The sequence below is a fragment of the Ipomoea triloba genome, chromosome 10 (genome assembly GCF_003576645.1).
Source record: "Ipomoea triloba cultivar NCNSP0323 chromosome 10, ASM357664v1".
Lineage (NCBI taxonomy): Eukaryota > Viridiplantae > Streptophyta > Magnoliopsida > Solanales > Convolvulaceae > Ipomoea > Ipomoea triloba.
The window spans coordinates 28,788,093-28,810,779 of record NC_044925.1 but is presented as its reverse complement, the minus strand read 5'-3'; the positions used below and the strand labels follow the sequence as shown (position 1 = coordinate 28,810,779).

Genomic DNA, 22,687 nt, shown 5'->3' with positions numbered 1-22,687 from the left:
AAAAACCCCCCCCCCCCCCCCCAGCTAATTAAACATAGAGACTGGAGTCCCCTCATTTTGATAGGTTATTTTCACACTGCTGCTACTGAGATCCTAATTTTTTTTTTTCAGAACTTCATCTCTATAACTAATGAGCTTCTCTGGTGGGCAAATCTTTTGGTTAGTTACAATTATTGTGTGTTGATTTAGACTCCAAAGTATACATTTAAGCTAAAAATTTGTATGTAGTATACATTTCATATTAGTGTGTGAATGTTACAACTCTTAAAAAGATAAAAGATAAAGAACAAAGAGATGAAAAGAAAAGAAGATCAAATAGAAAAGGATGATCTTCAGTTCAATAAGCTAGCTAAATATTCTAAAATGTATAGTAGTTGTTGAGGAGGATGAATTGAAGAAGGTGAGATGAGAAGAGTTGCAGATTAGCTGAGAAGTGAGATGAGATGAAGGAAAGCATCTTCTTTGCAGGGCAAGGTGAGGCCGCCCGTGGGATGATCAAACCCGAACTCTTCCTCAGCTCTCTTTAACAACATCTGGAAACGAGGATGATTAAGGTACGCTATTGGAACCACATATCTCCTCTTCTCCAACTCTCCAACGTAAACCGCCAAATGCCCTTTCGGAACATCCGAACAATGACGACTGTTAACTGATGACTGCAGCTTCTGAAACTGCTTCGCATTATTTCCCAAAATGGAAAACAAACGAATCGCCATTTCGCGCTTACAACGTTAATTACTTGTGCACTTCAGTTACGTTAGTTGTTCGATATAATGATCCACCTACAATGACAGGCATGCATATATATATATATATATGTATTCATGGGTGAATATGTATGTGGAACTGTATGAACGCGTCGAAGGGATGGGCGGGTGGCCAGCTGGTGTGAATGTGCTGGAGAGGGCCCACCTTTCAGAGGGTCACATGCACGGATTTGGTGAGTCGGTCACAGCGTCTCGTAGCTACAGGGATACAGCATATATTGTCCGTACGAAGGTATCATACCAGAAGGAATTTTATTGGGATAATTATATGATTCTCCGTATTTACTTTGTACCATATCTAATCTATGCTTTCTCCTAGAATAACCCTAGCTGTCACCAAACATGTTCCGTAGAGCTAGCGCGCCTAGCGGTGGCTTCATTTGCTCCAACCATGTAGGAATCTTCACTTGGATTTCTTTTTTTTTTTTTTGAACACTACTGACTCTATTACCATGTAGTATATGTTCATAACCTATTGAAGCACAATGAGTCAACAGTTATGTTGCTTCCTCCACTAAGGCTCGAACCCACATCCATGTGGGAGTGTTAAACGGAACACTAGATGCCACAGGTCTTTGGCTTCACTTGGATTTCTAAAACCAAAAGAATTATAAAAGATCGAGCTTTTATCAAGTTATATATATAGTTGGTAAATACCACATAATTTCCAAAGTTCAAATTAATGAGTAATTTAAACTTGAAAAAGGCAAACAAATTTCAAACTGTTGGATCATTTTCAATGGAACATAACTAACAACGTTAACAACTTTTATACAATATTTTAATTATTTACGAGAAATTTCGCAATAGTATTATAGGGTTAAAGTAGGCTTAAAAGCTAAGAATTGAATTCAACCACTATTATATATATTCACCCGTCATTCTCCATTATCCCATCACCATATATGCAAGCCCTCACTTCCCACATGGGTATGTAGTATTAAATAAGTACTTACGTACTATTGTACCAAATTCACATGTCCCGTGAAGTATTCGAGCCCATTAGTCAAAATACAATTTTTTAATACCAAAATGGTACGTGATTTAGTAAGTGAAACATGATTATCGTATTTGAAAATTACTAGTTAGTTCCATTATTTTTAACACTTTTACAATCCATTTTGTTGCTCATGATCTTCTTTTGTATGACTAATTTATCTCTCTTATATTATTTGCTAGCGGTTACACAAGAACGAATTTACCTCTCCTAATAAGTTTCATTTGCTATCAATTTTTTTTTTTTTTTGGATATATAATCCGTGGGAAGTAATGGGTACGTACGGTCCAACTTCCAATTTCCCAAGTTCAATTATTTTCCTGAAATTGGGTAAGTTTTTCAGCTCTGACTTGCATTATTGAATAGATTATATATATATCCGATCCATTACATTTATTAAAGGCATGATTCAATTCAATGCGTTGAACGTTTTAATATGAGTAAATACCAGTGGAGATCCTCCGACTTTGATGGCACCGCCACTTTTAGTCATCAACTTTTAAATTAACCACTTTTAGTCCTCCGACTTTAATGGCACTGCCACTTTTAGTCCTCAACTTTTAAATCAACCACTTTTAGTCTTCTTACTTTTTGTTTCTAGCCACCTATAGTCCTTCCTTTATTGGACATCTAATGTCATTTTTCTCAAAGGCAATTCAGTCATTTGGTCCAAAATTTAGTGTTAACAAAGGAGAGTGAAGAATAGAGTTTCTTTAATTATTCTGATGAGGAAACATAATATTTAATACATTAATTATGAAATGACTGAATTGCGCTTGAGAAAATGACATTAGATGTCCAATTGTAAAGGAAGGGTCATAGGTGGCTAGAAACAAAAAGTAAGAGGACTAAAAGTGATTGATTTAAAAGTTGAGGACTCAAAGTAGCGGTGCCATCAAAGTCGGAGGACTAAAAGTGGTTGATTTAAAAGTTGAGGACTAAAAGTGGCGGTGTCATCAAAGTCGGGGACCTCCACTAGTATTTACTCTTTTAATATTTTTTGAAACTTGACGCGCACGTTTCCCACCGCACTCACTGCTGAGTTTAGTATGGACGACGACGCCGGTGGGAGTCTAGCTTTTCTGCGTTGTTATGGCAGAATTCCCCAACTTGCATTCAATTCCACCATCTTCAATTCCTAATAATATATACACTGTTCCGATTGCATGATTGATTAGCCAGACCAGGCCACTAGTTTTCTTGAGCCATTAAACCGCGTACTATGCCTGCATGCATTCCACTCTAATATGCTAGCTAGCTAGCCGTTTCATCATCCTTTTAAATTATATATTTATGAAACTGATGATCTGATCTGTATGTATGACTTTCATCATTGCTGTAGCTGTGTGTGTATGTTATTAATTTATTGTTTATTTCTTTATACGGTTATCTATAGCATTTCAGTGTATTGTTTATTCTATTTTATATTTTTTTTATTAAAATATAATATATGAAAATTAAATTAAAAGTTTGCTTACACAAAAAAGATGACTTTTAGAAGAAGCAAACAAAGAATAATAGCTTAATGGTGACAACAAGGAAGAGATAAGTTTGTCAAAGAATAATCATATCATGTCTATCTAGCTTAGCTGCGCTTTCTTCCCAACTTAGTGGCCTGGCTGCCAATTGAGCACTTATTATTATTTTAATAAAGAATTCGTAGTGATTATTCAAAAATGTACATTATTAATTAAATAAATTTCGCTTTACACATAAAATTGTATTAGAAAAATTTTGTGCGAAGAATATTCATCTATGGTCTACTTGATCATCACCTCTTTGGATGTCTAATTGAGCACTCATAGTCACATATGGGAAATGGTGGCTTCGGTAATTTGATAGAACATACATTGTTCAGCCGCAGACTTCATCTTAACATGTTAGCTAAGCGTCACCTTAATTTACCACATAATTTTTAATTAAAGATACATAATATGTCATACAACTATAACTATAGACACATAATATGAATATCATTTTAAACCAAAATCTATCAGCCTGATGATGGAACAATTTGCCGTATAGATGAACGCCGAAAGACATGGAGGCCAACTAGCTAGGCAGTTAAGTTTAATTAAACCCAAGTTTAGGATCCAAGGAAATATTATATTCCTGACCTTTTTGCACAAACTTTTATGTTTAGCCAAGGAAAATATATGTGCTAGCTAGCACCAATATAATTAATCCCAAGAAGAAGTAGCTAGCTAGTCTTCCACACACAAGGAAAAGAGACAATCCCCGGTCTATCTTCTTCCTCTTAAAGAACTTGTCAACCACCATTAATGGCTCTCAAATAATAAAACAAAGACTCAGTAATATCATGTACATGTACACCAATACAAAAAATAGTGATTTTTTTTTATTAGTGAATAGTGAAGAATTATATATATACTAATTTGATTTTTATATAGTAAAAATGAAAAATAAAATGATATTTTGAGAAGGTAAAAATCATTGGCATGTATACATAGTTACATACATTCATGGGATTCTGTTTGCAATTGTGCATATAAGTGAGGTGAGGGTGAAAAATTTAAAATTGATGCGTCGGTGACTTAGCTGGCTAATTGGCTATTATTCTATTAATATTATATTTGTGAAACTTCCCCGTTGCCCTTGACTTTGTCGTCGCAGTATTTGACGTATGCGGAACGTTCGTCTGTTCAACCATGCATGCAGAGCGTACAACTAACCTAGCACCCACACGCCGCAGAATCAGCCACATTTTGGCTGTCCTGTCTACCTCTTTTACCTATGTTGTAACTAGCTTGGAAAATGCTGAGTAAAAATAATATTAACTTTTGCTTTATATATCAACTTCCGTACCGTATAACACTAGGTGTAAGTGTATAGTAACATGCTAACAACCAATACATAAAAATTCATTTAATGTATTTGGAATTTACAAAAATGGACTGATCAAGCTAGTATAATTCAGTTCAATTCAAAGAAAAGTATAGAAATTAAAGGGTTTGGGAGTTGATTAAATTTCACCCACGCACCCTGCTATGTGTAATTCAAAAGACGTATTATGGATCGGAGTATACGAGAATGCTGGAAGAACGTACGGCTGCGGGCTTCTAGTAGTTTGCTAGCTGCTGAGCTGTGATTGCAAGTGGGAAATGATATTCAAGAATGCAGCTTCTGTGCAAGGGATGGTTAAGCCACCCGTGGGATGCCGGAACCCATATTCTTCCTCGGCGAGGGACAACAAATCATGGAACAAAGGATGGTTGAGGTACGAGATTGGAACCACGAACCGATGCCTCTCGTCTGGGCATTCTCCAACGTAAACTGCCAGGTGACCTCTCGGAACATCCGCTGTTGTTGTCGTCGATCTTGATCGAACAATGTACTTGGCTACGTGAAAAACTGTCATCAAATTGATCCCCATGATGATATGATTACCGTACCCAAAAAGATGGAGCTAGCTCGATCGTTTTCTTCACTGAATGCCTTGCAAACGCAGTACAAGTTTGCTGATGAGTCGTCGAAGATTCTGATGATGATTTTTGAGCATGCCAATGATAATTGCTGTATATATATTTATAGGAGCGTATGATTATGACATATACTGTTGATGACGCTTAGATTCGTGGATGGGTCACAAGTATGGGCACTCGTCATCCGACGGTGGACGCTGATTCACTGCATTATTATTGGGAGAGAATTTAAGTCTGCTGAACATGGCCCCTCCCCTACTTGTGTGAAAGGAAAACACGGTAGTGACCAGTCAAATGGCCTAAAACATGAGAAATTTCATTTAAATTTTATTTTTTGTCATAACACAAGATTCAATTCTTATAACTTAAGATTCAAATTTGACTCTTTGTGTGCAAAATTACATAATTTAATGTTAATTTTTGAAATTAAATTAACTTAATTTATTTTCTCATAGACATGAAACATATTCATTAGTGTGGGATATAGTTCATTAGTCATAAAAACCTAAGTTATAAGAAAAAACAGACACGGTAGAGTTTATCGTCTCCATAATTAGGTTTCAAAGGATTGGATATACGCGTACCGGAACGCGTACGAGTACGGATGTACGTTGGTATGTTGCATCATAATAGAAGATAGAACGAATATATATTTTTATTCTTATGTTCGATTTAAATAATGTAATTTTAGGTACGATGCCGTTTTCCTAGAAACTGATTATGCATATGGTACGCCTGGTACATTTATTAGGTCGATCACTCAGTTGCTTTCGATCTACCCGTATTAATTGGTGTCCACCGGTTTATGCATATATATGGTACGTGGATAATGTTTCGTAGCTTATTGCATTACAAAAACATGTGTTTTTATATTTAGTGTGAAATCAAATTATAAAATGATATACACATTTGACTTAGATATTATAATTTGATATAAGCATTCCGCGCGTTATTGTTGAGCATATGAGTCTAAAATGACTAATGAATTGAGTTTGGAGATCATAGCAGAGAATTGAGAAAGCATGACGGGTCACACTTGTGTGAAACCGTTTCACGGATCCTTATTCGTGAGCCGGGTCGGGTCGGGTTGGGTCAAAGCACCATGCAAATGTCATACTTATATGTGCAAATCTCATACTTATATGCTCAAATATAACACTAATCAAGAATACAATTTTTGTTACTTATAAGAGAAAAAGTAACACATTTTTCATAATAAGTAATGTTGACAAGTGCCCCTTACTTATAAGGGCAAATATAATACTTTTGAAAAAAAATGTAATACTTTTAAATCGAAATGTAAAAGTATTGTGTTTTCCCTTAAAAGTATTACATTTACCCTTATAAGTAACAAAAATTTTATTCATGATTAGTATTACATTTGAGCATATAAGTATGACATTTGTGCATATAAGTGGTACATTTGCATCTTGACCCGACCCGACCCGACTCGTCTCATGGTGAGACGGTCTCACACAAGTTTTTGCCAATTAAGCATGACAAGTTTAACTAGGTATATTCAAGACCGCTTAACTATGGAGTTTTTTTGCTATCTAGTTGTCATATCTTACTTAAAAACCAATTTGTAATAAGTACGTGGATATTAACCCTTTAACTACATCATTCATAGTAAGCCATAGCACCGCGTCTCAAATCGAATAGGAGTTGAACTCATCAATCAACCCAGCCGACGACGCCCAATTGTGAGGACATGTAAAGTAATTATGTGTGACAGTTGTTACACATGCGAGCGAGATTATACAAATACGATGATGGAATTAATTAACGTGATCTAAATTAATTAAGTCCAATATAATTAATTAAAGGATAAAGAGATATAAGATAATATAAAGCTTGAGAAACACAAGCTGGTGTCTTAATATTTCTCATATTTTCATAGGAACAAATCGAGTTTATGAAAAGGATGACTCAAATCCTTGACTCAATTTCTATTGTTACCAAGAATTCTCTAAATACATGCTAATAAATGTGTACATCAAACATTAACAAGGTATAAACACATGAACCCTAGGTTAGAGTACTCCTAGCAAAATACTGCAAATAAGTACTTATTCACATGAAGTTTGGAATGATTAGTAAATAAAATGACCTAATAGGAAAAAATATTAACAAATAAACACTAATCACTGACCCCTGACCTCAGGCCAGACTACCTTGGGTGACCGACCTCATGGTTGGCTTTGACAACCTTGAACTGACCTCGTGGTCGGCCTCATCCAAGTTAATCTGCCTTCTCTCAGGTTGGTCCGCTTATGCTTGGATCGGGTTGCCCCATATATAGCTTGAGTCCAATCCATTCTTAATATATTATCTACTGTGTCATATCTATAGGGAAAGTTACACATACTATCTATATGTTTACATGAAAGCCACAAAGGTGGGGGCTCTAATTTTCCTCACTCATTAAGGGGGGAAAATACTCATTACCAACAATGTTATAACACTATTGATAGGCACGTACATTTCGTTAGATCGAATAGGCACATTTTGTCACCCTTAGCTTTTTTAACTTCATTATCTCAATTTTAAACTTGAAACTTGTGAAGTCATCATGCCGGCGTCCAAATTCTCCCCCAAAACAGTAAACCGATTAAGGCCGGTCAGTCCAAGATTGGTTAATATACGACGTACGACTTGTTGTCAGTTGGTAGTGTTCTGACCAATGCGAACACAGGAAATGCACCGGGCTTGATCAATCTGTTGCACTTTGATTAGTCGAATTGAAATATATATAGGGAAATTAAATTAAAGAAATGTTGATCACACACTGTATCCATTCCCGCAAGAAGAGATAAGATTAGGCACGCACACGCAGACGAGATTAGAATATAAAAATCAAGATTGAAGACCACATCGGATCGGCGTTTCATTGGACCATAGACCAAACTCCAAATTAAACACCACCGCCGGTCCGCATTTAATGCACTGCGAAACTTGTGGCATTCGATGGTTTGATATTTTGCCATAATGTTGAATGGGGTTGTCTTTAGTCACACAAACGTGATGTTGAGGATGGACCCTCCTTGGTAGGCTCCAACCAATGACCCTAACAAGGGGTGTCTGCTTAGCTCATAGATTTTTGTTTTCCCTTTTGCTTCTCTTAACTATCTCTATCCACAACTTTGGTTTGCAAAGACGACAAGTTAGAAACACCAGCCAGCCTGTCATTCAACCCTTTCTAAACTCTCCCTTCAATCCATTCTTATGGTTTTGATTTGATTTCATGGTGGTCGGTTCTTTGCTCTCAGTTAGGAGAAGTTGTAGGCCCCCTCTTGTATCTCTAACTAATATATGGACTACCTGCTTTCACAATGACTATGGAATATAATACAACCCATATGTATTATTTCTAAACTATACTCAATTCATTTAATTTATACTACCTAATAATTAATCACAAGCTCAACCATTTGGAGTCGTCGGCAATAAAGCTGCTAATGCAACTGCAATGTCTGAAGATCAACTCTTATGTATGCACGCTATGTGAAAAAATTTTAAACTAGATTTACCCCAAATAATGTAATAATGCAAAAAATAATTTAATCACAACTTTACAAGTCTTACTAATCCAAAAAAAAAAAAAAAAAAAAAAAAAAGATATATGTCATTATTGGAGGCAATTCCCGGCCAAATTAGTTGATCGAACAGTAGGTTTGGTAACTATAAGGTCCCAAATTTAACTATCCATTGGAGCTATAATGTATTGGTATTCTTGGTTTGAGTCGATCATCTATGAATAACTTAAGCTAGTTTATCTCCTTATAATTCTTTACTAGACTAAGGCCACAAGGTAGGCTTTACTCAGAGTGCAGCGACGGTAAATTTTCCTGTAAATCAAAATTATTTATGTCATTATTTGCATATGGGCTTGGGCCATAGCCTATGGATTATAGGCATGGGCCAGTTTACACCACATAGCAACAGTAGAAATATCATTTGGTTTGCTGAAAAGCTTCTCAATTACTTGTCCACTCTTAGCATAAAAAGCAAAAAATGTGTTCATCAGAAGCTCCACTGGTCTACCTGCACTTTATTGGATTAGGAACTCTTTATCATATCATTATTTGCTTAATAATACATGGTTATCTTCAATCTAGCTGTCTTTAGTCAATCCTATCAATGTGCAAACATCATCTTGATCAAATGAGGCTAACAAGGCTTGTCTGCATAGTCAACTCATCAGTTATCTCTTTCTTAATCTTCACAATTCTAAATTAAAATTAGCAGCCCTATCCTATATATCACTCATTTTTTCTATATTTTATTATATATAGTGTTATGTCTTTCATTTGATTTCAAGATCAGATGTTCTTTGTTCTTTGTTGGGAGAAGCAGTGGGGGCCTGCTGTCTCTGCAACTAGGTATATATAATTATATTAACCCTGTATATATATGACATGCACAGTTAATATAATCAGTTTTGGTGTTCTGGCTTTCTGATGAAGTTGAGCAGACCAGGATAAGGTTAATAATGTTGTTTTCAGTTGTCATGAGAAATCATGCTTTAATCACATACTAATAATTATGTCATTAGCTAATAGGCTAATAGCTAGCTAGTCTCTCAAATCTGTAAAAGGCAAAACCACTGAAGAGATGCCAATTAAGACTCAAGAGTATATTCTATTTCATCTGTCTTATTCACTAGCTTTACTTTTCTGATGCCTCATATCATTAAACATCAATCTCAGTGCTTGAACAAGGAGTTTCAGAATGAATTAAAGGTAAATAAGGGTTTTTTTAATAGCACTTTGTATCTTATAACTATCATACTAATTCATATATATTTTCAACTTAAGTTTTGCTTGCAGTTTAACTCTAACTATATAGATCAAGGTAATAAGGTTTGGACGGCCTAAAACTCTGATCTTTAACATTGCACACACATGACACAACCTTACAATAGCATTAGCCGCTTAATTACCAACTGTCCAAAGTTATTGAATTATTATAAATAAAATGCTATCTTTTGCCTCGGTGTAGGCCATTGAATATTCATTGTTGTAAGACTAATCTGAATTGATTTGAGTTATTTATTTAGGGAAAAAAATTTAATTCAAAACTCTTAAACACGTGAAGAAATATACTGATAACCTTCTACATGCGCTGGTAGGACTTTTGGGGAAGCTGACCGCCTATGAAGTAATCCATGTGTCCTGAGTCAAGAATGTGGAGGCCTGACATTTTGGAGTCACATTGTTAATTAAGGGTTTGATTTTCGTACAAGTATAATAGTTCTCTGAACGGTGCTTGTATTTTCTTATTAATATTTTCTCTAAGTTTTAGGGTAGTGTTGACCAGCCAGAACTGTTATCGCGCAGTCGTAAAACCAACAACATAACATAGGAACTTTACTCCTACCAATACTTTTAAAAAGCTAAGGTATTTTTAAGATACCTAATACTTTTCTGTATTCCAACTTTCCAAGTTCCTCACACTTGGACTGGAGGCAAAACCATGTGGTATTTCATGTGCTATTGTCTCTCCTCAGTGCCCCAATAAGGTCCCCTCCTAAAACCTGTTAACATCATATCATATCAGAATACTTGTGACTTTGCAATTGCCTATATATACACACACACGCCAAGCACCTTCTATCAACCGCAAACTAAAAACAATTCAAAGCATCCAACTCCCTCATCTCTGAAGCATCATCCCCTTTCATCTTCACAGGAAATAAAACATCCTAAACGACCATGGGAATCATCAAGAAATCCTCAACATCATCAACAAATGTCCCAAAAGGCCACTGCGCCGTCTACGTCGGAGAGAGCCAGAAGAAGCGATTCGTTATCCCGATATCATTCTTGAGCCAACCTTTGTTTCAAGACTTGCTGAGCAAAGCTGAAGAAGAATTCGGATTCAGTCATCCAATGGGCGGCCTCACAATTCCTTGCAGGGAAGATGTTTTCGTCGATATTGCCTCCCGTTTAAGCAGCAGAACCTGCTAAAAAAAAAACTAAACAATTTTGAAATGTATGTAAAGCTTCAACCTTTCAGGCCGGGTTATCTTGTACAGCTCCCATAGGTAGACAATTGTTTTCATGAGCGTCGATTCTCCCACGTTAAAATGAATTGTGAGGAGAATCAGACGGGTTGTACGTCAATCGTATGTACAAGTTTGTTGACAGCAATATACAGTTTTCCCAGATGTCTTTAAGTACAATAATAAAACAATAAAATTTTGTTCCTTCAAATAAAGCCTTTGGATTCTCATGTCAGAAATTATCACCTTAAACCAGACATAAATAAATCATAACAACTACCAAATTGTTGTTAATTATGACGACTCAAGCTGTTGTTAATGGCGGAGCAAGGAGCCACTCAATCGCTCAGATTTTGCATCACTGTACTCGAAATAAGAATCTAAGAGGTGTTAAGGCGATTCATGGTCACCTGCTAATAACAGGGCTATTCTATTTCACTCCTACTCTGCAGACGAAGATTGTATTAGCGTACGCCACGTGCCTTCCTCAGACAAGCAACCTCCTAGTCCGGACCTTAACGAATTCTTTGAAATGCCTCAATCCCAGAAACCCTTTACTCTTCAATTCGATCATCTCTGGTTTTTGTGAAGGTGGGTTTCATTCACTTGCTTTACACACCTTTTCTTTTATGCATTTAAATGGCGTTTACATAGATTCATACGCGCTGTGTAGTTCCTTAACGTCTGCGTCCTGCGTCCCAAGCCTTAAGTTTGGGCAAAAAGCTCACGCCTTTACAGTAAAATCCGGTTGGTTTTCCAGTGTGTATGTCGGTTGTGCTATGATCGATTTATACGCGAAATTGCAGTGTATCAATGATGCAGCACAATTGTTCGATGAAATTCCTGTGAAAAACAGTGTGTGCGCTAATGCACTAATATCAGGCTACACTGAAGCTAAGATGTGGGCTGAAGCGCTTGCATTAGCTAGAAAGATGCCGTCTTTAAATTTGGAGTTGGATAATTTTACTTTTTCAGCAGTTTTACGTGCCTGTGCTGGGCTCTCTGCGGTTGAATTGGGAATGCAGGTCCATGGTTGTGCTATTCGTAAAATTCATGATATGGAAAGAGATGTGTTTCTGCAAAGTCTGTTAATTGAATTGTACGGCAAATGTGGACTTGTAGAGAAGGCATTGCAAGTATTCAACATGGCAGGGTTTCCACAGAGAAGGGTGAGAAATAGAGATCTTGTTCTTTGGACTTCAATGCTTGGGGCGCTTGGAAAGAATGGGAATTATGAAGAAGTGATTAGATTGTTCAGAGAAATGGTAGCTGAGGGAATCAAACCGGATGGTGTGGCGTTTTTGACTGTTATCTCAGCTTGCAGTCACACTGGCCAAGTAAATCTTGGGATGGAGTATTTTGAATCAATGGCTTGCGATTATGGCTTGGAACATAGTCCCGAGCACTACAGCTGTCTGATTGATTTGCTTTGTCGAGCAGGGGAGTTAAACAAGGCATGGAAAATGGTAGAAGAGGCATCCACCAAAGGGAATAGCAACTTCACTGTGTCCATGTGGGGGGCCTTGCTTAATGCCTGCAATGATTGTGGCAATGTTGAACTGGGTAAATTTGCAGCTCAAAGAGCCATTGAATTGGATCCTAATAATGATGGGATATATGTTCTACTATCCAACTTATATGCCAGAAACTGTATGTGGAATGAGATTGAGCAACTGAGGGAATTTATACGAGGAAAAGGCCTAAAGAAAGACATTGGTTCTAGTTGGATAGATATTGTGAATTGAATTAGAACAGTTCTTTGGCATTTTGACAGATTCACAAATCAGAAGCTGGTGCTCTGCTACTATAACTTTTTTCTTATATTCCATGTACATCTAAGTAGTCTAAACTCGTTACAAAGGTTAGACTCAAATTAAAGCAGCGCAAGGGGAGAATGATGTGCCTTCCTTATCTCAGTTTACTATGGTGCCATGAAATTAATAAGAAGTTGCTTTGGTTTTCAAGAGAGATAACTCAATAGACATTCAACAGCTGATCATGCTAAGATATGTCAACTGGCAAACGCCTTTTAGCACATTATCGAATGCTCAAAGATCATAAATTTGATCATCTGCTGTACCTCCATTTAGCAAGTTTCAACCTTGGAAGTCATTGGCAAAGAAGCGTGATAACTTGGCATCACGGTACCATTCCAAAGTCTCAGAGCTTGCCTAATTATATGAAAAGGTTACATTTTTCAGTATTTTCCAGATGACTCACTACTTATTTTCCTTTATTAACATAACCTGTTTATTCTTAAAGCGTTTCACCGCATTGTATGTTAAATAACTGGTTTGTTCACAGCTTGAAATTAGTCTTTAATAACTTGTTTATGAAAAGTTTACATCTTGGCTTGTTAAGAAGTGTAGCTAAAGTTATTCCTGTTTTCTCATTGCTTAATATTTCCCTGAAGTGTGAAATATCTTTCAGTACTCTTTGGAATCAATAGGTATCAGCCTTGTAAATGGACTGTGTGTTTGAAGAGCAACTAGTAATGATATGATATGATATGCTAGTGGAGTGGAATGATAAAGGCAACAAGCAATTTTTCAATTCTACTCTTTATTGTACAATAATACAGATGATTGTGACAAACTAACATCATTACTGTATACTTTGATCCTCTCTTCTTTTCCCTGTTTATATATGTAACAAAGTTTACTTTAAAAAGAAGGAGAGAGAACATCTTCTAGAAAACAGACTTTATCCTAGTTATGTTGCATTGCACTCTACCTTTTTAATTATTGAGGTTCACCATGTTCTTGTACTAGTGTTTTACTGTGTTCTCTGCATGCAGGTACTCCACCTGCAGGGCTTTTTGATGCCTAATGTATGGGTCATTTATAGTTACTAAATTCCCTGTGGGTCCTTCAAAATAATTTTTTGATGTTTCCATATATTTGTAGTTTCATTTCACTCAAATCAGTACTATATTTTTCCCAATCTTTATGTGTGAAGGACTTCAATTCATACATGTTTTAGTTTTGTTCGCTCCTAGCATAAAACCAACCATGTTAGACCAAGTTCTGCCTGCAAAGCTCAACTCTTACTTGAAAAAGGCTTAGTCCAGAGCTTTTCAACCGGGCTCATGCAGATAAGCAAGAAAAGGAGAAAATGAGATAAGTTTTACGATTTCGGGTTGAAGTTAAGTTTGAGGAATGGAATGGAATGGGGACCAGAGAGATGATGTTAAGCAAGTAGTTGCATTGCAAGTTGCGAGTAGTTGTGGCTGATCTGGTAAAGGCTTGGAGAATATTGTCTTGAGTGGTAAGATTTGCAGGGGGAGGGGGCAAGAGTAACGTGGCCTTCATGTGCTATACGGAAGGTTGAGTCTCCATCAAAGTAGAATGAGCAAATGTGGTTGGTGAATTATTAGTTTCTTTGATGCACTTGCCAAGGGACCACATTTCTTCATCTCTTCATCCACTCTCATTTCATTTGCTGAGAGATCAAGCTAAGCTAGCTAGTATTATGTGGTAGGTTACGTTGTACGTGGGTCAGATTGGTGATTTCAAACTCTCAGTCACTCGAGATAACTTGAGTGCATAATTTTATTAGTAACATTGATAAAGTTTGGACCCTTTTTCAATACAATAACTTAAGTATTTTTACATAATTCAGAGCATCTATCTTTTACAGAGTTTCTAATGGTGGTTCAATATATGTAATTGACAAGCTATCACACATAGTACATAGTTTATGAGCAAATATCTTAGACGGTTTAAACTGATGGCATGTCTCATAGGCCATAGCAAAGTCATTTGAGTACAAAGGACCCAAGAGAATGGCAGAACGATTCTCTTACTTATTTGTCATAAATCTTGGTTAGCTTAGCTTCCTCCTATTCCCGGATCGAGTAACGAGAGTTAGGATAATAATCTTGATTATGTTGCATTATATTGCATTTAGCTAATTAATTCCTTCAATTCAATTATGAGAAAACACCTACCTAAGTTGGTAAACAGGTTGTCTGTCTCACAAAACCATCCAGCAATTCATCATATACATACATCCTAACTAACTAAATTGAGAGAGGATCCATAATGTGATTGATTAATTAAGTGAAACAAGATTAAATGATGTGGTTTCAGGTGTTGAGGTTTGCCATATATAAAAATATAAAAAATATATATATATAGTTGAAAGGTACATGTATGGGCAATAAAAAAGGGTGAATTAAGCTAAAGGGGGGAATCAAATTAAAGTGGTACAGTACTAAAAAGGACCTGGAGGATGTACAGAGCAAAACAAAACGAGAAGACAGAAATGTTGGATCCGGATGTGTATATATGCGCGCATTATGAATAAAAAGCATTTATTTTGTTAGGCTTTCTGAATGTATCGTTTTTCTGAGCCTTAGAACATGCAACCCTGACCTGTTTTCCCAACAATGGACCCATATACCAGTGATTCACGTTCCACAAGGGTTACCAAAATCTCCCTGGGAGGAGGACCACTTCGCAAATATCCACCTTTTTTTTTGTTTGCTATTTTAGATTTAATTTGCCTAGTCTTTTTGTGTGAGTGTATATATATAACTAATATAAGTCACATGCATGTGGAGCACTACAGACATGGTTTTAGTGCCAAAATCAAATCACAACTAAAGTGATTAAACATGATTTTCAATGGAAGTTAATATAGTTAAGAGCATTATTTTTATAATGTTAAAATGGTATTCCAAAATTATTTTTAAAACATGATAGGACTGCTGATATTTATAAAATGGTGACAAACGGTTAAGAGTGGCACAAAAAATCTTAACCATAGTGTACACACCTCTTGCTCATGGATGTAGCAATGACAACTACGCTCCCTTATTCACAAAAATCGATAAATGGTCAAGTCCAACCATTAGCGACTAGAGGTTTGTTGGGCGATATCGTTGAAGAGACAAGTTTAACAGCCTTTCAAAAATGTGACGGCATATAAGGAAACAAAGTTGCTCATTTGCCTTTCGAAAATGTGATAACATATAAGGAAACAAAGTTGCTCATTTGCTACGAGCCATATAACTTTTAGAGTAATAATTAGCACTTAATCTTAACAAGTATTATTAAAGCCAAGTCACGGAGAACACATTGACAAATGCTGGGAGCAAAGAATTAACCTAAGTTATTCATATAATCAATAAAGTCAATAAATCTTTATTATTAAAAGTTAACAGCTTGATCAACTTAGTTGAGATTATCTCCCACATCTCGGGCATGGCATGTGTGGCGGGTGTGGAAAGTGGTGTGGTTGACTGAACTAAAAATAAACACGTACGTAGGTAGGGTGTAGTACGTACCCTGAAGCGGTACGTGGGTAAAGTAGAGAGGATGATGGGAGCAAAATAAAAGCAGAATGCATGTGCATGGCAAAACACTTGTAAAAAAAGGCAGAGAGATTCAGGCATCGTTTTTCTGTTAGTCGCCTGTCACCCTACGAGTAACGATAAACTATGGCTAGGTTAGGTTAGGTGGTGGTTTACGGGTCAAACGGCTGCATACTTTCCGGTAGTTTATGCACATGGATTTCTGCTTCCTTATTATTTCAAACCGATTCTTAAAATCTACGGAGTATCTTATGCTTTTTTGAATTCTGGCACTCTTCTCGTAGTAAAAAATGCCATCAATCCCCTCGAAACCCTCAACAATCGCTACACTCCAACGTACCAAACGACTTTTTGTGACCATCAGTTTCGTACACCAACGTACCAGGCCACCCTCTTTTCAAGTGGAGTATTTTCAATAATTCTACTAAATTTTATTCTATAATGTAACAGATATAGATAAATTAACTTTTTTATGGAGTGCCTACACAAGGTTAGGGTCAAGGGGGCCTTCTTCAAATTCTCATTCGTATTTTTCATAGAGAAATATCATATCAAAAATAGAACAAGATCCGTTTTGCATATAAAGGTCATTTTACATATAATCACTAACAGTTAATTTATCAAACATCTTTTTACAATTAGATAATACTATCAGTTAGTCAAACCCACTAACACAATCTGCTATTAGCTATTTACCAAACACCTCTATGTGTTAACCTCAAGTAATAATTAAGTTGCTTTTTTAAAATGATTAGAGTTGGAATTTAATGCTTGAAAGAGAAAGTGTTGCAGATAAGTTGGGACAGGAAGGAAATAAGAGATGGTTTGAAAGGTATGGTGTCGCCATTTAGAACCCAGCCTTCCAGCTGTGAAAGGTAAGTTAATGGTGAGTGTAGAATGGGACGACCAAGAAGGATAACCTTAATTATATATATTCTTCGTTTCATGTGGCTTATGTAATATGTATGATGAATATATCTCAACTCTGGGCGGCTATATATCATACCTATTAATTAAGACTACACTTATATTTTTTTTCCGGGGAAAAATTATAAAAAGGGCCCGTTTGCCATTGGAAGGGTCAACAATGACTTGTAAAACCCATTGGGTATGGCCCCCACCTTGTCCTTTCACCTTGTACACGGCCCCCAAAACACCCGTGTTCTGTCCTCGCCTTAACCTCCCCCTACCCCACCCCGCTTGAACAGGCAGCCTAGTTGTTTTCTTCATAAATACCTTACTTTCATAGCTCCATTCTCCTCACCGCCACCACCGAGAACAATTTTTTCATTTTCTTTCTTTTCTTCTCTCATTCTTGAATATACACACATATTTATTGTAATGGGTATGAGAAAATCGAGCAAGCTTCCGCTACAAGCCGCGGTGCTGAAACAAATTCTGAGGAGATGTTCGAGTTTGGGCAAGAAACACGGGTACGATGAAGACGGGTTGCCGGTTGACGTTCCCAAGGGTCACTTCGCGGTTTACGTTGGGGAGAACAGAACGAGATACATCGTACCAATCTCATTCTTGAGCCACCCGGAGTTTCAGTGTCTCCTCCAACGCGCCGAGGAGGAATTCGGGTTTGACCACGATATGGGCATCACTATCCCCTGTGAAGAAGTGGTTTTCAGATCCCTAACCTCCATGCTCAGATAGACAATTATCAACGTTTGCATGCATGAATCCGAGGACGGAATTAATTAATTGAATCAGGGAATAATGCTCTCTCTGCAACTTAATTAGTTAGTTTCTCGCTAGCTAGGTTTATGATTTCTTGTTCTTTTTTTTTTTTTTTAAACTCATTTTGGGTCATGGAGTTAATGACCTTAGCTCTAATTAACCTGATCGATCCATGAAATGTTGTCATTTTCATGGGTTTAGATTTGTAAGAAATGTACTAGTTTTTTTCCCTGGTGGTGGTGTGTTTCATGCGCCCTTTGGGAGAGTTAATTAATGTCATGCTTTTAATTTGCAAGGATCAACTTCTCACCTCATGTTACTATCTAACTTATCATCCATTTTAACACCATCTAATGTTCAATGCCGGTTTGTCTAATCTAACTAATTCTTCACACAGCATTGGCTAGATCCAATTATTTGGATAATGCGCGAGTGGATATGATGTTCATCATAGATATAAAATATTATTTTTTTAATAGAAATGAGAGATATATTGATATAATATTTGAGTTCATCATGTTCATCTAGTATATATCTAGCATAACATGGGAAGGCTGCTGGGGCCATGGCTATATACTTTTTCTTTTTTTAAATGTCAAGTTTAAAATCGAAATTAATTCATGTCCTATCCAAAATTGTTGTAGGGCGTTGGTTCACAGATGCTTTGGCATCCATATTATTATATAATAATGGAGATGGTCCTATGCCATGTTTGAGTGTTTATTATTATTATCACTTATGCACTAAATATATATACATAATGTTAACGAAAATCAAACATATATATTATTGACAATGGCAATATAATGATCCCTGCTGCTTCTATAGTCTAAAGTTCATTCGGATTCCAGGGCCTTAAAAATCATAGAACAAAATACATAGCATTGAATTGTTGAAGTGTTGAACAGTTCGTAAAAATTAAGGAAATCTATATATGCAACAAGAGGTTATGGCATTTGGTTATGTAGGTACTGTTATTAGTACTGCCGCTGTTGTTTCAACTTTCCGTAACAAATACTCCGTAGTAGAACGTACGGCTATAAACACTATAGTTACCACCCAATCCAAATTCCAAAGCAATATAAATGAGAGAAGTCATATCATCTTTACGCCTCTCTCATAAAAGCTGTGGACCTTATTAAATTAGTACGGACACACTCCATTTCTCATACTCAATAAATGCAAATTTGTGGGGGACCTAACCAAGCTGACCAGAAGTTCTTTTTTTTTTTTTTTTGAGAACAGCTGACCAGAAGTTCTTAATTCGAGTAAACGTAAATTGATAAAAGCAAACTTGTCATGTATACACAAAAATCTTGCTATGATAGTTCATTGTAGTTGGGCGAATAGGCACAATTCGAGTGTCTACTGTTACTAAAGAGGCTAACCATGCCCATCCAACCCAGTCAACTAACCAATCCACAGTACATTCCATTCTGTTTTTTTCAAGGAAAAAGAGTCCATTATAGTTGAGCGAATAGGTGCAATACTAACTAGTGTCTACTCTTACTAAAGAGGCTAAACCAAGCCCATCCAACGATCCAACCCAGTCAACTAACCAATCCACAGTATTCCATTTTTTTTTTCATGGAATAAATTCAATAAAGTACTCCTTGGAGAAGCCAGGGCATGGTGAAAAATGCAACAAACACATGTAACGCTTGACAAGAAGTTAGGAACCAATTTACAAACGTTTACACCTCTGACAAATGAAAAACTTGTGAAGCAAGAGCAAAAAGTTTTGTTGCCATTGGGCAATCATAAAGTATTAAGAACTTATTTTAAAATAAATGTAATTCACAAGCAAAATTGAACAGTTAACCAGTAGAATATGATTGTCCTACGCATCAAGCGACAATAAAACATGTGAAGGGGATATCTCTCAAATATTATTTTGATCAGGCTGCGGCATCTCCACTTCAGTGATGTGCCTTTGCTTCCGCCTTTTTGTGAGACTTCGCCTTGGCCTGTAAAAATAAATGTGTAACAATTTCTTGATTACAACCATTACATATTAGTCTGGAATATACACAGTTCACTACTTCACTTGAACCAAGACACACATCATCATGTTGTAATGGCATTCATCTTACAAAATTGTTAGCTCAAGCAATTGCCAGAAGTTACAGGTGAAGAAGCAATAATCCAAATCCTCCTCAAGGATGAGTACAAATAAATAAACAGAACGCAAATAACTAACTGATGGATCATGCAAATACTACATCTGCATGCACTACACATCAATGCTGATGAAACTATAATGCATAATATCACAAATCCAAACAAGCTGAGATCTCAATTAAGTACAGATTGACAATTAGGAGAACTAACACAACTGAATCTTCATTAAATCTAATGAGAAGAGAAGCCATTCAGCAGTGATGCCAAACAAATAAGGTTTTGGGATATGGACTAGTGTATAATTATGATGCATGGATTGCCCCCTAATTCCTAAAAACATGGCTAAAAAACACACTAACGCAATCTCAAAAACCTAATTTTGTCATGTCAAACTCACACAAAAAGGCCAACACTGCTTATTCAACATTAAACCTCTATTATAGAAACCGTTATGTTTTATATCAACGCAGTCACAATGATTCAGATGCCATAAATTCATTTGATTTACTATAATTGGGTATTCTTCCACAAAACATTCAGTGAAAATAGCACTCCAGCAACAAAAATTTAAAGAATCAATCAATAAAAACATAAATCAAATATCATCACGGGAACTTTCAATCGAATCCCTGAAACCCTGGCCCTACAGATACCAATTATGTGCTACGATTGAGAAGTACAGGGGGATTAGGCATATATTCGCAAAATGAATCACGCACTAAACAGCTATTGACTTAAACGATTACCCTGAGATACTTGAGCTTAATGTTTCCGTATACAAGTCCGAATGTGAATGCCGATGCACGAGCCACCTACAACCGATCAATTATACAACACCAAATCAGCTCCAAATCGCAAAATTGTACATAAATACATCCACACCGATATAAGTATGGGAGTGTGTTTTGATCGCAGTGAAAAAAACATGGAGGAGAAGAATTTGTTACCAAGGCTAAGGTGCTGGTTCCAGAGTAAGGTCCCGGTGGAGGCGCCATTGTTGACTGCAAAGAGAGCAAAAGGAGAACGTGCTTTGCTCAGATCTCTCTACAACCCTAGAAATCGAAGAGTCTGCTCTTTTCCCGGATGCGTTTGCTTATAGAAGTGCTGTGGGGTGGACCATTTCCTTTGGGCCGGCCTATTTATAATTTTGTCTCGGCCTGTAGTTGAACATATCATGGCCCAAAATCATAAAATAACTTTTAGCCTTAGAAATCTTACTATATATAAGCAATACCATACATCTCGCAAATTTTACTGTGGACCGCGCACCAAAACGACGTCATTTTGATTAATGAAAACAAATGGATGCGCAATTGTAGTTCCCTTTCAACACAATTGTAACTTTTTTTCAACACAACTGCACTTCCCTTTCAACACAATTGCAGTTCTTTTTCGATATAACTGCAATTTCATTCGACATTTTACATTCAAATGTGTGAAATTGTTATTTAGTTTCCTTTCAACACAACTACAATATCATTTTGATATAACTACAGTTTTATTGGACAATATACATCAAAAAATGTGAAACTGTTATTCAGTATTAGTTCAACACAACTGTAATTCATGTTCGATATAAATGCAGTTTTATTCGATAATATAAAAACAAATGTGTGGCAATATCTTTTAAGATGAACTGATACTACAGTTACGATGGAGGGGAGAGAAGATTGTTTCTCCCGGGAGAATTTTTTCTCCAAAAAATACGATAGGATATTTTAAAGTGATGTGTAAGAGTAAAGGAAATAACCATCGTGAATGCCTTTATAGTGTTTTGTTAGTTCGAAGAATATAAATAGGTTGAGAAAGTAGCTATGAACAAATACTACATTGTAACAGAGTCAGTAGTACTAAAAAAAAAAGAATATAAATAGAATTCTTAATCTCTCATTTAGTCATTTATAACTGTGATATAAATTTAGCATTTCATTTATTTGCAATTAAGAAGTCTTTAAATTTTAAGTAATGATGTGATAATTAATTAGCGTAATAAATATCATATTTTTAAAAGATTATAATGATCAATAGTAATGTTATTATTATTATCATTTGAAACAATGCTAATTATTGTTGTTATTATTAAAAAGGAACAATTATCACTTACGTTAAATTGTGTAGATACTTTACTATATATATATATATATATTTCAAAAATTGGTCCAACAATTGTAATTCTGTCATACTAAAAAGAATATTGGCACACTCCTCTTGAGAGTCTAGCCATTGTTTATTTCACGAATAAATAGCCGGATAGCCGAAAGTGAAGAATTGGTCAATCGCTCATAGATTCCGTGTAGATTCCGTGTCACTGTCATTCCTACACGGCTACACGCCTACACTCATACCTTTTATTTT

The 22,687-nt window shown here is 36.1% G+C and overlaps 3 protein-coding genes across 3 annotated transcripts; 2 read left to right on the top strand and 1 right to left on the bottom strand.

Moving 5' to 3' along the window:
* Positions 1–198: 198 nt before the first annotated feature.
* Positions 199–762, bottom strand: LOC116032934 (auxin-responsive protein SAUR21-like). Its single transcript, XM_031275681.1, has one exon. It carries the CDS (start codon positions 714–716, stop codon positions 423–425), a length of 294 nt encoding a protein of 97 aa, XP_031131541.1. The 5' UTR covers positions 717–762; the 3' UTR covers positions 199–422.
* A 10,745-nt stretch (positions 763–11,507) lies between these two features.
* LOC116033442 (pentatricopeptide repeat-containing protein At2g33680-like) lies at positions 11,508–13,674 on the top strand. Its single transcript, XM_031276182.1, has one exon. It carries the CDS (start codon positions 11,508–11,510, stop codon positions 12,954–12,956), a length of 1,449 nt encoding a protein of 482 aa, XP_031132042.1. The 3' UTR covers positions 12,957–13,674.
* A 4,195-nt stretch (positions 13,675–17,869) lies between these two features.
* Positions 17,870–18,187, top strand: LOC116033441 (auxin-responsive protein SAUR50-like). The gene has a single exon (XM_031276181.1). The coding sequence runs from the start codon at positions 17,870–17,872 to the stop codon at positions 18,185–18,187; it is 318 nt and encodes a 105-aa protein (XP_031132041.1).
* Positions 18,188–22,687: the final 4,500 nt, after the last annotated feature.

Coding starts and splice junctions, on each gene's coding strand:
- LOC116032934 (XM_031275681.1), bottom strand. CDS start 716: ATGGCGATTCGTTTGTTTTCCATTTTGGGAAATAATGCGAAGCAGTTT.
- LOC116033442 (XM_031276182.1), top strand. CDS start 11,508: ATGACGACTCAAGCTGTTGTTAATGGCGGAGCAAGGAGCCACTCAATC.
- LOC116033441 (XM_031276181.1), top strand. CDS start 17,870: ATGGGTATGAGAAAATCGAGCAAGCTTCCGCTACAAGCCGCGGTGCTG.